The sequence below is a fragment of the Panthera onca genome, chromosome D3 (assembly GCF_046562875.1).
Source record: "Panthera onca isolate mPanOnc1 chromosome D3, mPanOnc1 haplotype 2, whole genome shotgun sequence".
NCBI lineage: Eukaryota > Metazoa > Chordata > Mammalia > Carnivora > Felidae > Panthera > Panthera onca.
Window position 1 is genome coordinate 18,159,127 of NC_138350.1, and position 21,117 is coordinate 18,180,243.

Consider the following 21,117-nt stretch of genomic DNA (forward strand, 5'->3'; position numbering starts at 1 on the left):
CCTCAAAGTACCTTGGGATTAGCCTTGCTCTTCTCCCCTACACTTCTCCCCCTTCACTTCCCTCAGATTTGTGTTTTTTTGTTTTTTCAACCAAAACAATGTACTTTAGGATTATAATCAGAGAATTTAAGTGGAAAGGAACCAAGGGACATTAGTTAAATCATTGATTTAAGGCTTGAATCATCTAAATTTGATTATTTAACATTTTAAAAGTGCATCTTATTTATTCATTTATTTATTTATTTGAGAGTGAGAGTGAGAGTGAGAGTGAGAGAGAGAGAGAGAGAGGGAGAGAGAGAGAGAGAGAGAGAGACAGGGAGGGAGGGGGAAGGAGAGAAAGAGAATGCAAGCTGGGGAGGGGCAGAGAAAAAGAAGAGAAAATCCCATGCAGGCTCCGTGCTGCCTGTGCTGGAGTACTTAAGGCTTTTAGGCTGGAGCTTCCTGTCTGGCTTCTTCAAAAAGCATATTTTCTAAGTTCATTCATGCTGTAGCATGTATCAAAACTTCCAATCCATGAACATGGGATGTCTTTCCATTTATTTAGATTTTCTTTAATTTCTTTCAGCAATGTTTTACAGTTTTAAGTGTAAAAGCCTTGTTCCCTCCCCCACTTTGGTTAAATTTATTTCTAAGTACTTTATTCTTTTTGATGTTATTGCAAATGGGAGTGTTTTAATTTCATTTTCAGAGTTTCCATTACTAGTGTATAGAAATGCAAGTGGTTTTAGTATACTGACCTTGTATCCTGCAATTTAGCTGAATGTTTATTAGCTCTAACAGTTTGTATGTTAATTCTTTAAGACTTTCTAGATATAAATCATGTCATCTGCAGAGATGGTTTTACTTCTTCCTCTTCAATAACTTATTTTTTTTCTCTTGCCCAACTGCTCTAGCTAGAATTTCCAGGAAAATACTGAATAGAAGTGGTGAGAGTGGACGTCCTTTTTTGTTCCTGATATGATAACAGCTTTCAAAGGGAAAGCTTTCAAAGTCTTTCACCATGAGGTATGCTGTGAGCTGTGGGTTTTTCACATATGCTCTTTAACAGACTGAGAAAGCCCCCTTCTATTCCCAATTTGCTATTTTTTATCATAAATAGGTTTTTAATTTTGTCAAGTATTCTTTCTGTGCCTACTGACACGATTATCTTCGTTTTTTTCCCTTTATTGTATGTTGATTAATTATCATATGTTGAACCAACCTTGCATTCCAGGGATAAATCCCACTTGGTCATGGTGTAGGATTCTTTTTATTTGCTCCTGGATTGTTTGTCAGTATTTTGTTAAGAATTTTTGCATAAAGAATATTGATCCATAGTTTTCTCTACAACGTTTTTTTCTGGGCTGGTTATCAGGGTAAATTGGCCTCAGGGAGTAAGTCACAAAGTGTTCTCTCTTCTGTTTTTGGAAGAGTTTGAGAAAGACTGGTGTTAATTCTTGTAAACATTTGGCAGAATTCACCAATGAAGCTATTTGGCCTTGAGCTTTTCTCTGTTGGAAGTATTCTGATTAATAATTCAGTCTCTTTCATTGTTATAGGTCTGTTCAGATTTTCTTTCTTCTTGGGTCATAATTGATAGTTTGCATATTTAAGAATTTCCCCTTTCATACCTAGGTTACCCAATTTGTCAGCATACAATTGTTCATAGTATTCCCTTTTAAGTATTCCTATTATTATTTACTAAGTAAATAAGTACTCCCTATTTCTGTGAGGTCACTAGTAATGTCCCCTCTTTTATTCCTGATTTTTTATTTATTTATTTTTTTTTTTTTTTTAAATTTTTTTTTTCCAACGTTTTTTATTTATTTTTGGGACAGAGAGAGACAGAGCATGAACGGGGGAGGGGCAGAGAGAGAGGGAGACACAGAATCGGAAACAGGCTCCAGGCTCCGAGCCATCAGCCCAGAGCCTGACGCGGGGCTCGAACTCACGGACCGCGAGATCATGACCTGGCTGAAGTCGAACGCTTAACCGACTGCGCCACCCAGGCGCCCCATTCCTGATTTTTAATTTCAGTCTGCTCTTTTTTCCTTTGTCCATCTAGCAAAAGGTCTGTTGATTTGTTGATCTTTTCAAAGAACCAACTTTTGGTTTCATTAATCTTCTCTACTGTTCTGTCTGCTGTAATCTTTATTTCTTTCCTTCTGATTGCTTTTGGCTCAGATTGCTCTTCTTTTTCTACTTTCCTAAAGTGAAAGGTTAGGATATTGATTTGAGATTTCTTCTCTTTAAAGGTAGGTGTTTATGGTTATAAATTTCCCTCAGAGAGCTGCTTTCAATGCCTCCCATAAGTTTTGATATGTTGTGTTTTCACTTTCATTCTTATTTTCTAATTTCCCTTGTGATTTATTCTTTGCCCACTGATTATCTAGAAACTGTGTTTAATTTCCACTTAGTTGTGAATTTTCCTTCTGTTATACATTTCTAATTTCATTCCACTATGGTTAGAAAAGATACTCGATATAATCTCAATCTTTGTTCAAATTTATTGAGTCATTTTTTTTTTTTTTTAATTTTTTTTTTTTCAACGTTTTTTATTTATTTTTGGGACAGAGAGAGACAGAGCATGAACGGGGGAGGGACAGAGAGAGAGGGAGACACAGAATCGGAAACAGGCTCCAGGCTCCGAGCCATCAGCCCAGATGCCTGACGCGGGGCTCGAACTCACGGACCGCGAGATCGTGACCTGGCTGAAGTCGGACGCTTAACCGACTGCGCCACCCAGGCGCCCCTATTGAGTCATTTTATGACCCAACATATACCCTAACTTGTGATGTTCTACGTGCACCTGAGAAGAATGTGTATTCTTCTGTTGTTGGATGCCAGGAGTCTCCAAGCCTATACAGAATATAACTCATTTATCCATATATATCTGTACAGATATGCAGATACACCATCTATCTACATTTAGTATCTAGATATATAGTATCTAGTATATACTTCAAGTCATGTACATCCTTGCTGATTTTCTATTTACTTATATCCCATTCATTTACTTTTATTTTTTTGCTAAGTAATTTTTTATTGTAGTAAAATATAACATAAAATTTATAATTTTAATCATTGATGAAAATATTAATTTAAAGTAAAATAAATATATTTTCACTCTTAGATCAGATGGGACCTCAGTGAAGGCAGTTAACAGGAATTAGTTAAGAAAGTGTTATATTGGGGAGCCTGGGTGGCTCAGTCAGTTAAGCATCCGACTTCGGCTCAGGTCATGATCTCGCGGTTTGTGAGTTCAAGCCCCGCATCGGGCTCTGTGATAACAGCTCAGAGCCTGGAGCCTGCTTTGGATTCTGTGTCTCCTCCTCTCTCTGCCCCTCCCATGCTCATGCTCTGTCTCTCTCTGTCTCTCAATAACAAATAAATGTTAAAAAAAAAAAAAAAGAAAAAAAAAAGAAAGTGTTATAATAGCTGAATAAAAGTACTGGAAAGATTAGCTACTCTGGTAAGGTAAAAAATTTATGCCATCCAAGTGACACTCAGCCAAGTTTGGGATAGACTTTGTGTTGAATGTGATCCTGAAATTCAGCACAGGATTCCCCATTTTAATGTGAGACGTGTAGCAAGCTCTGACACTCCAGCACCTGGTTTGGCCCTTGCTCATGTGGGAGAAAGGAACCATATGATTACCTGATAGCCTTCTGTTTTCTTCTGACACCACTTCAGCAAAGCATTCCTCTTTGATCCTCCATATTCTCTCGCCAATGCAGACAGAGGGTCTTTCCTTTCTTCCCTAAGTGAAAATAAGGAATCCAAAGTTAAAATATTTTTTATTTGAGCACATTATAAACCAGAAATCCCACAAAGAAGAAAGAACAGTGTCAGTTTGCATTCCTGGATGGGATAATTGCACATACTAAGGCATCTAATAGCAAGATGTAGGCTTTCATTCAATTGATTTTACTTCTCAATTTTTACAGGATCCTCACAGACCCAGTTTCTGCTATCTGAAGGGATGGACTCTGTTTATTATGCACACGGAAACTGGCAAAGATTTAGTATGGTGTGCACTCACAATTAATGGAATGCTTTCCAGAATGCTCAGGAGGAAAAACAACCTGACAGTGGCTGCATATGAAAGCTGTTATGGCCGACTTTTATTCAGTATCTTGCCCTTCCATAATCTTTATGCTTTTGTTTTATTTTACTAGTTTTTGTTTTCAACCTTTTATGTCCTCAATCATTTCGTCTTTTTTTAAAAAATAAATCACTTGGTGGGGGGGCGCCTGGATGGCTCAGTCGGTTGAGCGTCCGTCCGACTTCAGCTCAGGTCATGATCTCACGGTCTGTGAGCTCGAGCGCCGCATTGGTCTCTGTGCTGCTGACAGCTCAGGGCCTGGAGCCTGCTTCGGATTCTGTGTCTCCCTCTCTCTCTGCCCCTCCCCTGCTCATGCTCTGTCTCTCTCTGTCAAAAATAAATAAACATTAAAAAAATTTTTTTAACTATTTAAAAAAATAAATAAATAAATCACTTGGGGCCCCTGGGTGGCTCATTCAGTTAAGTGTCCAACTTGGCTCAGGTCATATCTCACGGTTTATGAGTTCAAGCCCCGCGTCGGGCTCTGTTGCTGACAGCTCAGAGCCTGGAGCCTGCTTTGGATTCTGTGTCTCCCTCTCTCTCTGCCCCTCCTCCACTTGTGCTCTGTCTCTCTCTCTTTCTCTCAAAAATAAATGTAAAAAAAAATTTTTTTTAATATAAATAAAAATAAATCACTTATTGTAAATACAAAGGGCAAGATTATGCAAAGTGAAGGATTAGAAGGAATAGTGCCTACCTTCAAGGTGCTTACATTTAGGGGAAGCAGATAAGACAACAGATGGCAACACACATTAAAACATTCATAAAATGTTTCAAATGTGTTTATTGTGAAGATATACACTCTTTATTGACTACAGGTAACTAGAGTTTTATCTTGCATAGAAAATGGGATTTTTCTGTAAACTCACTCACTTGTTCAATACCTCCTTATGGAACACCACTCTGCCAGGCAATGGATAGTGAACAACACAGGGTTCCTGCCCCCTCAAGGAACTTCAAAGTTTACTATAAAGTAGACACACCACAGGAGTTCAAAAAAAAAAAAACAAAAAACAAAAAACAAAAAAAAACAACAACGGCTACTTACAATTCATGTCTTAAAATTATATGTAGAGTACCTTTTAGGCACTGTCAATTTCCTTGAAGATAGAATAAATATCCTGCTCTAAATAAGACAATGAATCAAAAAAGATTTTGTGATCACTCTGGTGATGAAGCAAGTAAGGCATACAATCTGACATATCCTGGACCAAATCCTGCCTTTTAGTAACTACTTGATGAATACCTGGAGAGAGAGCGCTTCTAAAATGACCTGCTCTTTGATAAGTGGCATACTCTTAAAAGTTTGTTCTATTTTTTAGTGATTACTTTAGGAATAAAGCAGAGATTCTATCCCACACCCCATAAGTATACTTATGCCCAATAAGTATCCTAACGGCTACTATATTACAAGTGGCTTAATATTCTTCAGTGCATTGATTCTATGTTTTCACCCTTCAAGCTATGCTAGAAAATCAAAGAGTACATATTTATAACTGAAGCTTTTCCAATTCAAAGGTGTGCTCAAGCAGCACCGGTTTGATTTATCTTAGAACCAAAAGTAAAATACAAAAATTTCCAGCAAGGAGTTAAGACTGCTGTCTTGAAGAAATATACTTTTATGTTTGCATGCCAGCCCACCAGACTCCTGCTTTGGTTTAAAAAGCCCAAAGAAGTGTGTTATAATACCACTGAACATAGGAAAAGAGAATGAGAGTAAAGTTAATGAAATACGAACACAAAAAAAACAAGCCAAATGAATGAATGAATGAATGCATGAATGAATAAATCTCCAACACGCTTAAAATAATACTATTATAATCAATGTGAAAGGTTTACTCTGGCTCACACCAGGTCTGTTTGTTTATAGAAACAGCTTAAAATTAAAGTATCAAAGAAGAGTTAACTTTATGGACTACAATGGCAAGCTTCAGAAAAGAGCCTCCCAGAGCTGGAGGGTCGTCTCTCATAACCTCTTCATTATAAGATGAAGACACCTTCCACTATAAGATGAAGACACCTTCCAGTTGAAGATCACAGCTTCTGAGTAGGGGAGCCAGAAGAGTGGGTGCACTTCCCACAGGCATACTACAGGTATGGCCTACCACCCAGGACAGACAGGTGTGAACAGTGCTCTCCCTGCATGAGCCTAGGCAGAGCATGAGCTAACCTCATCATCACTGCACCCCTACTTGCTCTGATGGCGCACAGCTTATGGGACCACTATTCTTAGAGGTTGAGTCCCTAGAGTCAGGGCTTTAAACTAAAGTATATAACTTGAGTTTGAGAGGCCAAACATTCCATTTTATTCTCATACATATAAGGCTAAAGTTCTGAAATCCACTCCTATCCCTCCTTCAATTCTTCCCAATACACCTCGACAGTTTTCCTCACCCCTATATACGATGTATGCTATCTTTTTGAAATTTTTTTTTTCCTCTAAATTATAACTACTTCTTAGTCCCAAATGGATTCTGACATAAGAGAAGTATGAATAAAATATACTACTACATTTTCAGGTACTGTTTACCAAAGATCAGTGTGGCACCATGTTCCCACCTTCTGGTCTAGAACAATTAAAACCATCTCTGGTGGCTCTCATTCTTCCATTCCTTTTCTAGAAACCTGCTGCCAAAACCAATCATCTTTCCCTGTGAAAAGCCTCCTGAGTCCCACCTTCCCTTCACCATTTCCACTGCTGTCATACTGATTCGGATTCAGCATCTTTGTCCCCAAAATATTATAATGTCATTTCAGTTGTGTTCCCCGATTTTTGTCCACAATGGAAGAATCCTTGAATCATCTCCTCACTCTGATTTATTTACCCCACTTTATATCTCCTACTATATCAAAGTGATTCAATTTGACTGTAAGGAGGTTCCATGCCTAGCCACATCCTACCCTATCAATCTTTTCTTCCACTGCCCCCAGATATGGTGGGTCCACACCTTCCTCTGGTCTTCTGTGCCCATCCTCTCTGCACATGGTGTACCACCTACCCATAGCTCCCCCAAACCTTGGTTACTCACCCTTCTGTACATTCACTCATGTCTCTGACCTTGCCAGCCCACCCTCCACACCCAGGCACCACTCCCCTAGGAAGCTTCCCCCTAACCCTCCACCCACACCCCATATTGTAATTCCACAATGCTTAGGAGGAAAGGAACCACCTCTTTGACTTTGCCTTGCTTTTTACTTCTATACCATCTTACCCAATTCTGGGCATAGAAGAGATGAGAAAACAATAACCCACAAAGAAAAAAAATCAGTGCTCGATTGCCATTATTTTATAATCTGATTATTGATCTCCGAAGGCTAGGAGAGGTATACATGAAATCCATCAGTATTAACTGTTCTCTACCTTATCCGACTTCGGGTGGTGGGGGTGACGGACGCCGTGGGAGAGGAAGACAGGGAAAGCTGTGGAGACGTGGTTCCCATAGCCATAAGAGAGGCCGGCGATGCTCCCTCGGGTGCATTGATGTCTCGTTTCATCTCTTCACTACTTCGTCGAGATACTGATTGTGAAAAATAGTCATTATGCATTTCATAATGGAGAAAGATGGTTACTTTTATAAAATACTTTTAAATTAGGTTTTTGAGACCTTTTCTTCAGGTTCCAAAAAAAAGTAGAAATTACCATATATGAAAAAAACTAACATTTCCTTTATCATACTGGTAACTTGGAAGGATTTATTTCTTTCATTAAAAAACCTGTAAAAAAGATGCGGTTGAGATATGCATTGAACCCCACATTTCCTGAAGGTATGGAATACATCTTATCCTTCACCATAACAATCACAGAACATACTATCCACTCTCAACTAAAGTAAACATAACCCTTCTGAACATAGCCAAAATACCATTTAAGGGGAAAAAAAAGGAAAAATACATCATCATTTAATTCTGGGTCAGGCCATGTTTTAAAAAACATAAACCAATGAGACAAACAGAAAACCAAAAGGTGTCACTTCAACTACTGAGAAACAAGATCAGTCAGAAAAGTTCTATTTTGAAAGGCTACCACAGTAAGCCATCACACCTTGTTAGAATTACGGAAGTTCTAAGAACTGCTAAGTGGAAGTAGCTCCTGCTTTAGCCGTTGGTAACAGAGCCACAACAAAAGCAAATTTCTAGCAAGGAGGCACTGAGTTGGCACAGGTGCTCAAGGCTCTGGGCTGAATGCGGGAAGAAGTGAAATATGAGACAAAGTTCCTGACCTCAGACATATACTCTCTCACATCAGAAGATGCTGGATATACAGGTGCCCTGAGCTGGCTGTAATCAATGTTATACATCAGTAATTCTTCCCAGATTACTGAAACTGCCCCTGCTTTTACGGACTAAAATTTTCTTGGTGATTATAGGATGGTCACAAGCAGAATATAACTCTGCATTAGTGAAGTGATGTCTGTAAAGATCCAGAGGAGAGAGACGCTTTCTCCTATTACATGATCTTATTAGAATGATATATTTATAAATATTTCTGACATAATTTTGTGATTATTCTTGTTTTTCTTTCAATATCAGATCTTCATATGCCTTAAATCAGCAGTTTCTTTTAAGTGGTGTGCTAGGAAATTGGATGAGAACCCCTTTCATAATTTTATATAAAATAGAGGAAACTGAGGGCACACCTGAGTGGCTCAATTGGTTAAGTGTCCGACTTCGGCTCAGGTCATGATCTCGCAGTTCGTGGGTTCAAGTCCCGTGTCAGCCTCTGTGCTGACAGCTTGGAGCCTGGAGCCTGCTTCTGATTCTGTGTCTCCCTCTCTCTCTGCCCCTCCCCCACTCATGGTCTGTCTCTCAAAAATAAACATCAAAAAATTTTTAAAAATATAGGGGAAACTGAAAATGAATCAGAAGAACTCTATGATAAGAAAAGGCTTTGGAGGCACCTGGGTGGCTCAGTCAGTTAAACATCCAACTTCGGCTCAGGTCATAATATTATGGTTCATGAGTTTGAGCCCCGCATTGGGCTCTGTGCTGACAGTGTGGAGCCTGCTTGGGATTTTCTCTCTCCCTCTCTCTCTATCCCTCCCCCCCCCCCCAATAAATAAATAAACTTTAAAAAAAATTCAAAAAAGCAAGAAAAGGCTTTGGAATCTGAGCTTTGGGATGGTAATTTTGGCTGGACTTCCCACTAATACAAAGATCTGGCTATAATGCATAAAAACTGTACTAGCTTAAATCCCCATGCAAGTGGAAGGTTAACTGTATGAGGTAAAGTTATAGGAATTTCTCCTTTTCTGGTCCAATTTCTAGCTGAGTTATTAAGGGCAAATAAGGGCCACAAAGGGAAAATAATGCGAGCAACTGATAAACTGGGGTTAGCTCTATGAGACAAAGTAAGCTTGTTACATTCATCATTATAGGATGGCTTTTTTATACTGGAAAAATCTGGTTTCCAGAGAATTTTTGGTGTGCTCTGAAATAACAGTCATGACACACCTTGGGATTAATACTAGAATCTTTCACAACTATACCAACTTTGTATCAAGCTATATTTTCAGCACGACATCTAGCCCATTCTAGGCACTTCACAAATCTTGTTAAATAAATGGAACAATCTAGTTTTGGGCCATGAAATTGATTATTTTGAAATCAGGGCCATGAAATGTGATTTCTATAGAATCTGAAAAATACAACAGGGGAAATTCAGAGTGAAAATAATCAATTCAAGAGCTAAAGAGGCAAGAAAAGCTAGGTAAGTCTAAAGAGAAAGTATTTAGTACCATCACTAAGACCTCTGGAAGTCTTTCTAAGGGAAATTCCAGATAAAAGTCATCACCTGAGATGGTCTTGGCATTTTCCATGGCAGGTACTCTTGGCAGAGAAGCAGGTCGGCTGGTTGAAGATGTTCTTAATAGGTGCTCTGCACAAAATGGGAAGGGTCAAAATAAAGACATCAGACACTGAACTCTGAAGAAACAAAGGCAGCAGGAAGGTGAGCTCTCCTCCTGTCCCCCTGGAAGCTAACCCTTCTTTCTCAACCCAGGGCACTCTAACAATTCCCTATGGAGTCCATGTCTACTAAAGAGTTTCCTGAGACAAAGACTGTGGGAAAACATTTCATTCAATGTTTGATTTCTAGAGATAAGATTTGATACAGATGAATGCTTCTAAATCACTGACTGCTACTTACCACTTTGACGCCACTCAACCAAAATTCAAAGATCCCCTACTGTATGTAGGTCTAAAAGTACAAGCTAAATCAAAGGCTTGCCCTTCTGTGCCTAACAGTAGTGGGGAATCCATACATATACACAACCAGAGACAAGTCAGGACAGGACGATTGGAATAACAGAATGACAAAGTATTATCAAACCACAGAGTGAGAATCCATTCACTCTGATTTTAGGCAGCAGGGAGGTCTTCAACAACATAATGATATTAAGCTGAGCTTTACTAGTAGAGAAGAAGGGTGGGAACAGTATTTCAGCCAGACAACAAGCAGAACAAAGGTATAAGAGCATTCAAGTTACAGAACGATAAAATCCCAGTGGCCTCAACATGGGGCATATGGAAATCAGAAAGGGCGACAGAGAAAGGGGCTTTAAAGGGAAAATGAGGCTAACTAACAAGAGCCTTCGTTACTTAGTATGTGGACTTTAGTCTGAGGGCAACAAGGAAGCAACAGACATTTCTGAAATTCAAGGAAGGACGCAGAGAAAGAGTGCCTCCACTGTGCAGTTTGCAGCCGCACCCTGTTCCACTCCTCCCTTGCTCTCTAAACACAAGTCATCTTGGGAGCTTCTGGAGTTCCTCAAACACTGGCACTGTTCTCCTCCCTCCTATTCTCCTCCTCCATTTCCTCCATAGCCTGACTACTTTCATCACCCTTCTGGTCTAGCTTCAACATCACTTCCTCAGGACCTGCTACCCCAGAGTGGGAGCCCCCAAACACAGACCAGCACACTTCTTACCTAGGGCTATAAGCCTAACAAGGCTGTTGTCAGGCCAGGACGACAAGCACAAGGAGGGACAGACTAGATGTTCTGCCTGGCTGCCATGTCCTAAGGACATGTGATTAGCATGAGGGAAAACACCACCCCTTACATTTAATGAAGACTTAGCCTCACTGTCCAAGAATGGCCCTATAGCAAACATATTTTAACAAGGGAAAAGACAAGATTAACTGTACATTAGTCAAACAGGTCATTCACCACTTCTTTTTAAGAACCAACAATTAAAAAAAAAAAATAGTTCCTCTCAGAATGTCATGATGTCAAAAGTAATGGCATATGGCACCTTTCAAGGATAGCACCTCTGTTATTCCAAAATTTATTTTCTAAGTGTATAAAGAACATTTGGTTCTAATTACACACAACTTTGAGAAGGATGAACTTCCTTTCTTAAGGAAGACAGGACTTACACAGCCTACAGTCATTACATCTTCCCAATCCTGAACAAGTATCACCTTTGTACGAAGAGCCTGCAAGCAAGCATCAATCAGAATTCTGAACCCTGTCAGCAGTTGGCACTCATCCTCACAGGAAAAGCATATTATGCACAACGTCTGACAGACAAAACAAAGTTAGTAGAACACGGAAATAGTAGGAAACAGAAATCAACATTTTTAATTTAATCAAAATTTCCATTTTACAATTCTGCAGCTAGTCATTTCCCTAAATTCTTAATCTCCCAAAACACAGCAAATGAAGCAAGTGAAAACAAAGGTTGTACAGACAAATGAATCCAAACATGTAGCATGCTGGCCAAGGCCAGAAGCCCTTGCCATTCTCTCCAGGGAAAGTGTTTCTAAATTACCTGACTTCTTTCTCTTTAACACTGCACACCACAGGCACACAACTGAAAGAAAGTTCATGATTCCTTTGCTCAACGCTGGCTAAGTCTTTTCTTGCTGCATGTCTAAGGATCCAAATGTGTCTCAAGTCAGCAGGTGGTGCCCTACCACAAACCAACACCTACTTTTTGAAAATGTACAAAATTGTACTGAAGCCCCAGTTCAGTTATTCTTTTCAAAATTATTTGTGGTAAACTCAACAGGCACAACACAGCCTGCAGCCATTCCATGAAGTATTTTCACCATGAGACTCACACTCGCTCAGAGGCACTTGCCCCAGTGGGAGCACATGTCCAAAGACTCCTGCTGTAAGCAGCTGGGTTCCACCTTCATGTCATACTGTCAGTTTATCTCTTTTCAGGAAGTAAGATTAGTGTATTACAGTCAAGTATGGCAAGCAGGAGAGACTATATTTTACAGTAATAGAGTCTATTCTATTGTCATATGGAGCTTTTCTTGTCTCTAATCCATTCATTAAACAAAAATCCCTTGGATGTCCACTACTCACTAGGCACTGGGTTTGGTACAAAGGTCAGAGAAAGGAAGAGAAGAGGCAAGAAATGGGACTCAGAATCTAGAGCAGAAGCCAGGCTTCTTTAAAAAGTCTTTATAAGTGAGGGATGCTAGGAAAGAACAAGTACTCGGGACTCTGGAAACACAACAGGGGACGTGACCTGCTCTTGAGGGGAGGTCCGGAAAAGCCTCCCCAGGAAATAACATCTCAGTTCAGACAAGAAGGGTAATTAATAGCTTTTATACAGGCAAAGGAGAGGTTGGAGGACAGACAGTGTTCCCAGCTGAGTGCTCAGCACATACCAAAACAACCCCAGGGTGTCTATGTTCAGAGGACGGGGTGGAGGAAAGGAGCAGATGAGGTGGCAAAGGCAAGCTGGAAGGGCCAGAGCAGGCAAGGGCAAGCATGCAGGTGATGCAGGCCAAATTGAGGAGTGTGGACTTTATCCTGCTGGCAGTGAGGAGCCAATGAAGGTTTTATTAGGAAAGCATCTTTGTGGATGAAGCGGAGTGAAGGGCAACAGTGCACGCAGGATGAGGAGTTAGACTGTACAGGGGAGGGATGAGAATGACTTGGACTTGGGTTGTGCCGGGGGGATGGAGAGAAGTAAACAGCTTCAAGAGCTGTTCAATGAGGCAGAATCAACAGACTTGCTGACCCAATGGATATGGAGGTGACAACGGATAAGGTTCCACATACACAGACAAGAAAAGGGAAAAGTACTGTGGGAGGAAGATAGATGAGAACATGCTGAATTTGAGAACCCTATGAGAGATGCAGGGGAAGATGCAGAGCAACAGAGGAGGTTCAGGAGAAAAGTCAGAGGGGATACATCACTTTGGAAATTATCAGCACAGAGCTAATGAGAATGAACTTGGTGACCTGGGGGCCCTGGTAACCTCGGTCAGAGCAATCTCATACACTGGTGGGGACAAAAGTAAGGCAAGAATGTGCTGAGGAGTGATTGGGGAGAGAGGAAGAGGACAAGCTGTGCAAGGAGAAGAGAGAAAGTATGGTAGCTGCAGGAGGTGGGGAAGGGGAGAGAATTCTTTCTCTTAACCTCGGTGAGATGTGAGCATTTTTATTTTATTTATTTATTTTTTTTTATAAATTTTTTTTTAACGTTTATTTATTTTTGAGACAGAGAGAGACAGAGCATGAACGGGGGAGGGGCAGAGAGAGAGGGAGACACAGAATCGGAAGCAGGCTCCAGGCTCTGAGCCATCAGCCCAGAGCCCGACGCGGGGCTCGAACTCACGGACCGTGAGATTGTGACCTGAGCTGAAGTTGGACGCTTAACCGACTGAGCCACCCAGGCGCCCCAAGATGTGAGCATTTTTAAATGACAGTGGAAGGGAGCCAGTAGAGAGGGTAAAGTTGAAGATATAGGAGAAGGGGGTAATAGTCCAAGGCTAACAGCATCTGTGAAACCTAAGGGGATGAGATCCAGGGCTCAGAGGAAGCGATAACCTACATAGAAGTGTTCTGTTTACCTCCAACAGACAGGCAGTGATAACATGAGCATACTAGGTCTGCTCCTTAATTCTCTTATTTTAGAAATCACAGTAATAAACAGGTACAGGCAGTTGTCCCTATATTGTCTCCCAAAACAAATTTACAGGCAAAATAGTGGGTTTAGAAATAGGAGCCTAAATAGCCAATTTCTGTTCAGACAGTAGTTCCAAATAGACCGATGCTCCTGCCAAAAACAAGTACAAAATCTGAAGAAAAAAAAAAAGAAAAGAAAGTCAACCACTTAAAGACACTAAAGAGAATCCAAAAGCAGGCAGAAGAGGAAAGAGCAGGGGGCAAATTTCCCAGTTTATGGCTATAGGCATGAGTGTAGACCCCAGCTAAGGCCACAAGGGCAAATGGTAGAAAACCCACAGCTTTACTGCCTTGAAGAAGCAGAAGATATATTTCAGGACAACCAAAGATGCTGGAAAAGGAGGGAGTAGAGGAAATACCAGAAAGAATCACAAATTCTGTATATAAACTCTGCCCAAATCTCTCACTGACCTCCGAAAACCACAAGCACAGATTCTAAGGAGTTGAATTAAGGACAAAATAACTGAACAGGTATTTCAAGTGAAGGAAAAGAGAGGTTGGATGGAGTTTGAGGTGAGCCAAGTTAATTCCTTGCTATCAAACCCCAATTTTCTGCACAGGAACAAAATAGAAAACAATCTCTACAATGTGTGATTCACGCCACCCAGGATACAATCCAAAATTACTGGACATACACAGAAAGAGAAAAAACTGACCCACACTCAAAAGAAGTGGAAACCACCCAAGGATGACCCATGTGTTGAATTAGCAGAAAAGAATTTTAAAGCAGCTATTATTTCAAACATGTTGAACATTATAAAAGAAAATATGTTCTCAACAAATGAATAAATAAGACATTTCAGCTGAAAGAGCTGCAGGAGTATGAGACCAGCCCTAGCTGAGATGCAATGCAAAGGGAGCCTAAAGCTGAATTAGGAGCAGACATTGAGAAAACTCCCAAACACCAGCCCCTCTCTAAACACTAGGATTACTGGAGTAACTGGAAGGCTGCTATGCACTGAGGACATCACAGCAACTTAACAAAACTCAAACCCAACCCAGCTCCTGCACAGATTAACTCAAACTCCCACACTAAACAACTAATGGAGACAGGTGCACGTGTCAAGGCAAAAAACAAAAAACAAAAAACAAAAACAAAAACAAAAAAACAATCTACTGCCCTATACAAGATGTCCAGCTTTCAATAAAGAATTCATACACAGAAAGCAAGAAGAAAGAAAAAAAAAAAAACAGTAAATCCAGTTCACTATGTCAAGGCACAAAGTAATCAGTAAAACCAGACTCAGATATGGCAGAATGTTGGAACTATTGGACAAGGCATTTGAAGTACTATGATGAATATGTTAAAGTCTCTGATGGAAATAGTAGACAAACATACAAGACCAACTAGGCTTTCCTATTTGTTTTTAGCTTATGGTTTCGATCTCTCTGCTGAAATTAGACAAACAGAACTGTGAGAACCATGTCTCCGGTTACTGCTAAACACCCTACAATGCACAGAAGAGAATGAATTTTACTGGATACAATTTTTTTTTTCTAATCAACCAGAACTGGGGGGGGGGGGAGGGGGGGGAGGGGATGAAATGCAGACTGTGACAAAATTAATCTAACTGTATTACAGAAGCATGATAAAACCACACTGAGAGTGATGAAAAAAGGGGCTGATCTACGTATCTTTAAGAAAACAGGGGTTTTGACCGGATACTCTAAGGTTAAACACAAAATGAACTGTGTGCATTGTACTTTGGTAGATTTGCTTCTCAGGGGGGTATGGTGTAGCAACTTTGAAACTACTGCATACAAACAGGAGGGTTCAACAAGTAAGTCAATATATTGTAGATAATGAGAGCCAGGTTTCCCATTGTTGGGAGAAAGAAGGTATAAATAAGGAATAGGAAAAAGCTTAGAATGCACCCTTTGGTGCTGGCTCGGAGTCAAAGACATTAGCACAAACTCATGGTTTTTGATATAGAAATAATACATATGTGTATGTACACATGGGTTGGTATACATGCAAAGTTTTCCTAGCTCCATCCAGAGAGGGACAGGAGGCATTGAAACCTCAATGAGCAAAAAGCCAGCACCCAGATCTTGTTTTCAAATACTATTCTCTAATAAAAGTAAGCAGGGATCCTTGGAGAAGTGGTTAATTCCAGAGCTAGTAGAGGAAAAAGAACAAGTCTGGATCACTTGGTGCCCAAAAGTAAGAAAGTGCTTTTGAGGGGAGGGGGGCTGTGTCAAAAGAACAAGGAATCAATGTGAAAGAGTTCCCAGTGGCTCCCAAGTTGAAATAATTTAACAAAAGAAATAACAGTAAGAGATTACAACCCAAAGAATAAAATAAATGCCCATGAGTCTATACTAATACAAATAAATGTTATAAATAGAACAGTAGGTATAATAATATAAATAATTCCTTACAGAAAGAAAGAAAACAAAATCATGGTATAGAACACCACAGTAATAATTACTGCAGGCAAAATACACAAACAGATGCTAAAAGCAGTGAAAGAAAGTTTAAACAGGAACAGGATATTTATTAATTACCAGCAGACAACCATCTTAACCAAGTGGTCATGGCCAACACCGCCAGTAGTAAGATGTACTGACCTTACATGCCCCTGATATGATGATACCCTGAGAAGGGCACCTCACCTCTGTCGGGGTGCTTTCCCGACAGTACATAACCTCAACCCCATCAGAAGGAAATACCACACAAACCCATACTGAGAGATATTCTAAAAAGTTCACTGGTTAGTATTCTTCAAAGTCATGAAAGAGAAAGACTGATAAACTGGTGGAGACTTTAGGAGGTAAGACAACTAAGTCTTAAAGTGGGGCCCGGGATTTGACCCTGGAATAAAAAATGGGCAGCAGTGGAAAAACTGGTGAAATCCAAAGTCTGTAGTTTAGTTCATAATATTTTAATGATACAGATTTCTTATTTTTGATAACTGCCCTATGGTTGTATAGGATGCTCACATAAGGGAAGCTGGGGAAAGAGTGTAAGAGAGTTCTGTAATATTTTCCCAACTCTTCTGTAAGGCTAAACTTATCTCAAGAGTTTAAAGGCTGAGAGAACACCATAAATAAATATTGCAATGCATGCTCAAGTGTACCGATTGCAACTTACCTTGAAAAGCATTAAAAAAAAAAAAGCATTAAAAAAAAGATGGATAGAGGGATGGATAAATGTGATAAAGTGAACACAGCAAAATGCTATAGCATCTAGATAGTAAGATGTGGGTTTCCACTATATAATTTCTTCCAACTTTTCTGTATGTTTGAAATTTTCCTAATAGTATGTTGGGAAAAAAATATGAGCCTAGATACTCTGGTTTATCAAGACAAATACCAAGAACTACAGAGAAAAAGAAGGAAAGGGCAGGGGCGGAGAAGGGGAATGTTTCAAAGTGAATAGGTAGATACTCACTAGACTATAAATAAAAGAGAGTAGTGTAGTAGTATGTCTATTTGAATTTTCCCTAGGAATTGTGCTGCTAGAGCTGGATCTAGGGCTGAATCAGATCCAGAATCTGATTTAGATCTATCCTCTGAAGAATGAAAATTACTGTGAAACTGTAAACAGAAAGCTCTTTTGCTTTTACTTATATTAACTTAAAAGAGACTATAACTTTTAACAAAGATTTGGCTTTCTAGTAAAACCTCCTTTGTATCACATTTATTATTTGCACCCTTACCATAAATCAATGTTTTCAAAATACTGTGTTTTGAAACTTTTTTACATCTCTAGATTCAAGTAATACAATTTAAACAGATGATAAGAGTATGAATTTCTTGGGGCGCCTGGATGGCTCAGTCGGGTAAGCATCTAACTCTCAATTTCAGCTTAGGTCATGGTCTCACAGCGGTGGGATCGAGCCCCACGTGGGGCTATGTGCTGTCAACATGGAGCCTGCTTGGGGTTTTCTGTCTCCCTCTCTCTCTGCCCCTCCCCAGCTTGTGTGTGCACATGCACTCTCTCTCTCTCCCCCTCAAAATAAATAAACATTAAAAAAAAGAAAAAAAAAAGAGTATGAATTTCTTTGGAGCACCTGGGTGGCTTAGTTGGTTTGAGTGTCCAACTCTTGATCTTGGCTCAGGTCATGATCTCAGGTCAGGATCAAGCCCTGTGGCAGGCTCTGCACTAAGCATGGAGTCTGCTTAAGACTCTGACTCACTCATTCTCTCTCTCTCTCTTTCTCTCTCTCTCTCTCTCTCCCCCTCCCTCTCTCCCTCCATTCCCCCCACCACTCACTCACACTTGCTCTAAAATAAAAATTTTTTTCATAAAGTATGAATTTCTTTACAGAACATAACTACACTTGGATTAATCAACTTTCACAGATACCAAATATCTGAGCCATGACACAGGACACTCACCAGGTCACCCTGATACTAAGCAAACCTAGGTTCCCCAACCATCTGCAACATCCAGCTGAGGTCTTTTGCTTAACACTCTGGACCTTATAAGATCACTGTGCAAGTGGGGACAGTAAACACCTTTTCAACCACCTGTATGCATGTATCTGGTTAGCAGATCTATCCTTTCCTGCTTACTAGGCCATAAACACTAACTCATATCCTATCTACAAAGAGTCACTGAGGGGGCACAATCATGACCCTAACCAACATTACCAACCAAACAGCATTTGATTAGTCCATTTATGATAAGATTTCTCGACTGAAACATTTTTCTGCAACTGACACATAAGCATGATGCTAAAATAGAGCAAACACAAAACCCCTATACCTGTTATAATACGCTTAACTGACAAAAACACCAAATTCTCTAACTTAAGTGTAGTAGAACAAGAGGCAGCACCTTTTAAAATTTTGGTAATGAAGCCACTGAAATTTTCAAAATGAAAATTATACATTGTTCTTTAATTTATGTCATAATAAAAGAAACCATCAAGGAAGAAAAGTGCTTCAAGAGAGAGCCTAGAAATCCTACTCTCTTATCACAGTTTGGATAACCATGGTGGCTTTCTATGACCAAGAATCACTTGGTTGTTCTTAGTTGCTGGGTTTTTTTTTAAGTTTATTTTGAGAGAGAATGAGAGAAAGAGTGAGCAGGGGAGGGGCAGAGAACAAGGGAAAGAGAATCCCAAGCAGGCTCTGTGCTGTCAGTGTGGAGACCAACACAGGGCTGAATCCCACAAACCATGAGATAATGACCTGAGCTGAAGTCAAGAGTCGGATGCTTAACCAACTGAGCCACCCAAGCCCCCTAGTTGTTCTTTGTTTTATACGTGGTTTCTTTCTCTAATGACTGTTTAAAATAAAAGATCACACTATCAACAAATTCTCAAATAAAATTCACCTAAGTAAAGGGGTGCCTGGGGGCTCAGTAAGTTGAGTTTCTGACTTTAGCTCAGGTCATGATCTCGCGGGCTCGTGAGTTCGAGCCCCTCATCAGGCTCAATATCAGCATGGGAGCCCACTTCAGACCCTCTGTTCCCCTCTCTCTCTCTGCCCATCCCCTGCTTGTGTTCTCTCTCTCAAAAATAAACATTAAAAAAAAAAAAATTCACCTAGGTATGTTGCCCACTCTCTCTTGTATTTGCGCTGTTTCAGCTAAGCCCCATGAAGCACAGTCTAAAGTGGAGAAGGAGACCTGAATTAACACAGACTGACCACATACCCCCATATCCAATAGCATTATCATTTGATACCTTACCAGGTAATAAAATGAGGAGAACCAGGGAAATGTCGCATTCAGCAGAGCCCTGGAGACATTTAACACATTTAGTCTGTGTCAATAACCTTGGCCCACCAACCTTCCACACCCCCATTCTGTACCCACAAAAGCCAAGTTAATAGGAAAAACTAAATAATATTCTTTGCCCAATTTCCCCAATTTGTCCTTTCCCAGAATTACTTGGGGTGCTTATGAAAATGAAGTTTCCAAGCTCCCTTTCCTAGAGAGTATATGGCAGTAGATCTGAGGTGAGGCCCAGGATTCCCTATTTTACAAAACGACTCAAGTAAGTCTTGTCAACAGGTAAGTTCAAGAAACACTGCAGGTGCTGGCTTTCCCCAGTAAACCTTGCCTAGTTGCGAGCCGATCAAGAAGAGCCTGGGAAGGTAGCTGCTGAAAGGGGAGAAGGCTCCCATGGTCGGCTTCAGCATGGCCTTCGGAAGTTTGGAAGGCCCTGAGTCACTTCTCATTGGAGCATGGGGCATCCCCATCTTTCTCCAACTGTGACATGGGGACTCAGTTTTTTCTGGTGTCCAAGGATCACCTCAAGGCTCTAAAGATAGGGTCTCTCCCATAGGCCTGTCACTGGCCCAGGGTTATTTTATACATATTCTCAAAGGCTGTAGTATCGTGGCTCCTGGCTCCAACTGAACTTGGCACTGACTGCAGACTTTATTGATAGAACTAGGGCACATGCAACAGGCAGCTGAGTGGGAGTGCTCCTGAACCCTTGGCTTCTATTTTTGTCCTTAGTGCCTGCAGCTTATAGATGCCCAAAACATAACGCGTAGTGATGCTTTCTCACAACCACCTGCCGGCGGCTAAGCAAAATTCTAGAGACCTTGGTTGCCTTGCAATGAACTAAAATCTTGTACTCAGACAATAAAGAGCCATCCTTCTCAGCCACTTGCGCTATTAAGTTCACACATAATAGTAATAAAATTTAACAGTGGGCATTTACTGTGGACTAAAATCTATGCTAAGCCTTTTACAGGCTTTAACTTCATTCACTCATCTTACAATTTATTATCAAGAGCCCAGTACTTTGTAACAAGTGCTGAGATACCTCAGTGAACCAAACAGACATAAATCCTTGAAATCACAGACCTCCCGGTTTAGGGAGGAGGCAGACAATAAAAGTTACAGACAAGTCAACTATGTAGCCTGCCCGAAGGGATAAGTACTAAGTTAAAATTTTTTAAAGGGAAGAGGGGTCCTGGAAAGGGCATGTGAAGGAGAGTGTGGTTTATAATTTTAAGTATGGCATGCAGGGTCCAGCTGAGGTGAGACTAGAACACCTCACCTGCATTGAAGGAAGGCAAGAGTGGGCAGTCCAGACACACAGCAGAGCACTCCAGCAGCAGACACGCCAGCCCAAGGCTCCTCAGTCAAGAGTGTGCCTGAGTGCCCAGGGAGCACAAGGAAGTCCATGTGGCTGA

General features: G+C 40.5%; 1 protein-coding gene across 3 annotated transcripts in view; it reads right to left on the reverse strand.

Moving 5' to 3' along the window:
• Window positions 1–21,117, reverse strand: part of SPECC1L (sperm antigen with calponin homology and coiled-coil domains 1 like) — a 141,844-nt gene that overhangs the window by 33,592 nt on the left and 87,135 nt on the right. For all 3 annotated transcript variants that reach the window (XM_060612580.2, XM_060612581.2, XM_060612583.3), the window contains 3 exons: window positions 9,876–9,959; window positions 7,446–7,602; window positions 3,637–3,739 (listed from right to left, as the gene is read on the reverse strand). In XM_060612580.2, the coding sequence (XP_060468563.1) occupies window positions 3,637–3,739; window positions 7,446–7,602; window positions 9,876–9,959 (344 nt within the window). The remainder of the gene's footprint in view (window positions 1–3,636; window positions 3,740–7,445; window positions 7,603–9,875; window positions 9,960–21,117) is intronic.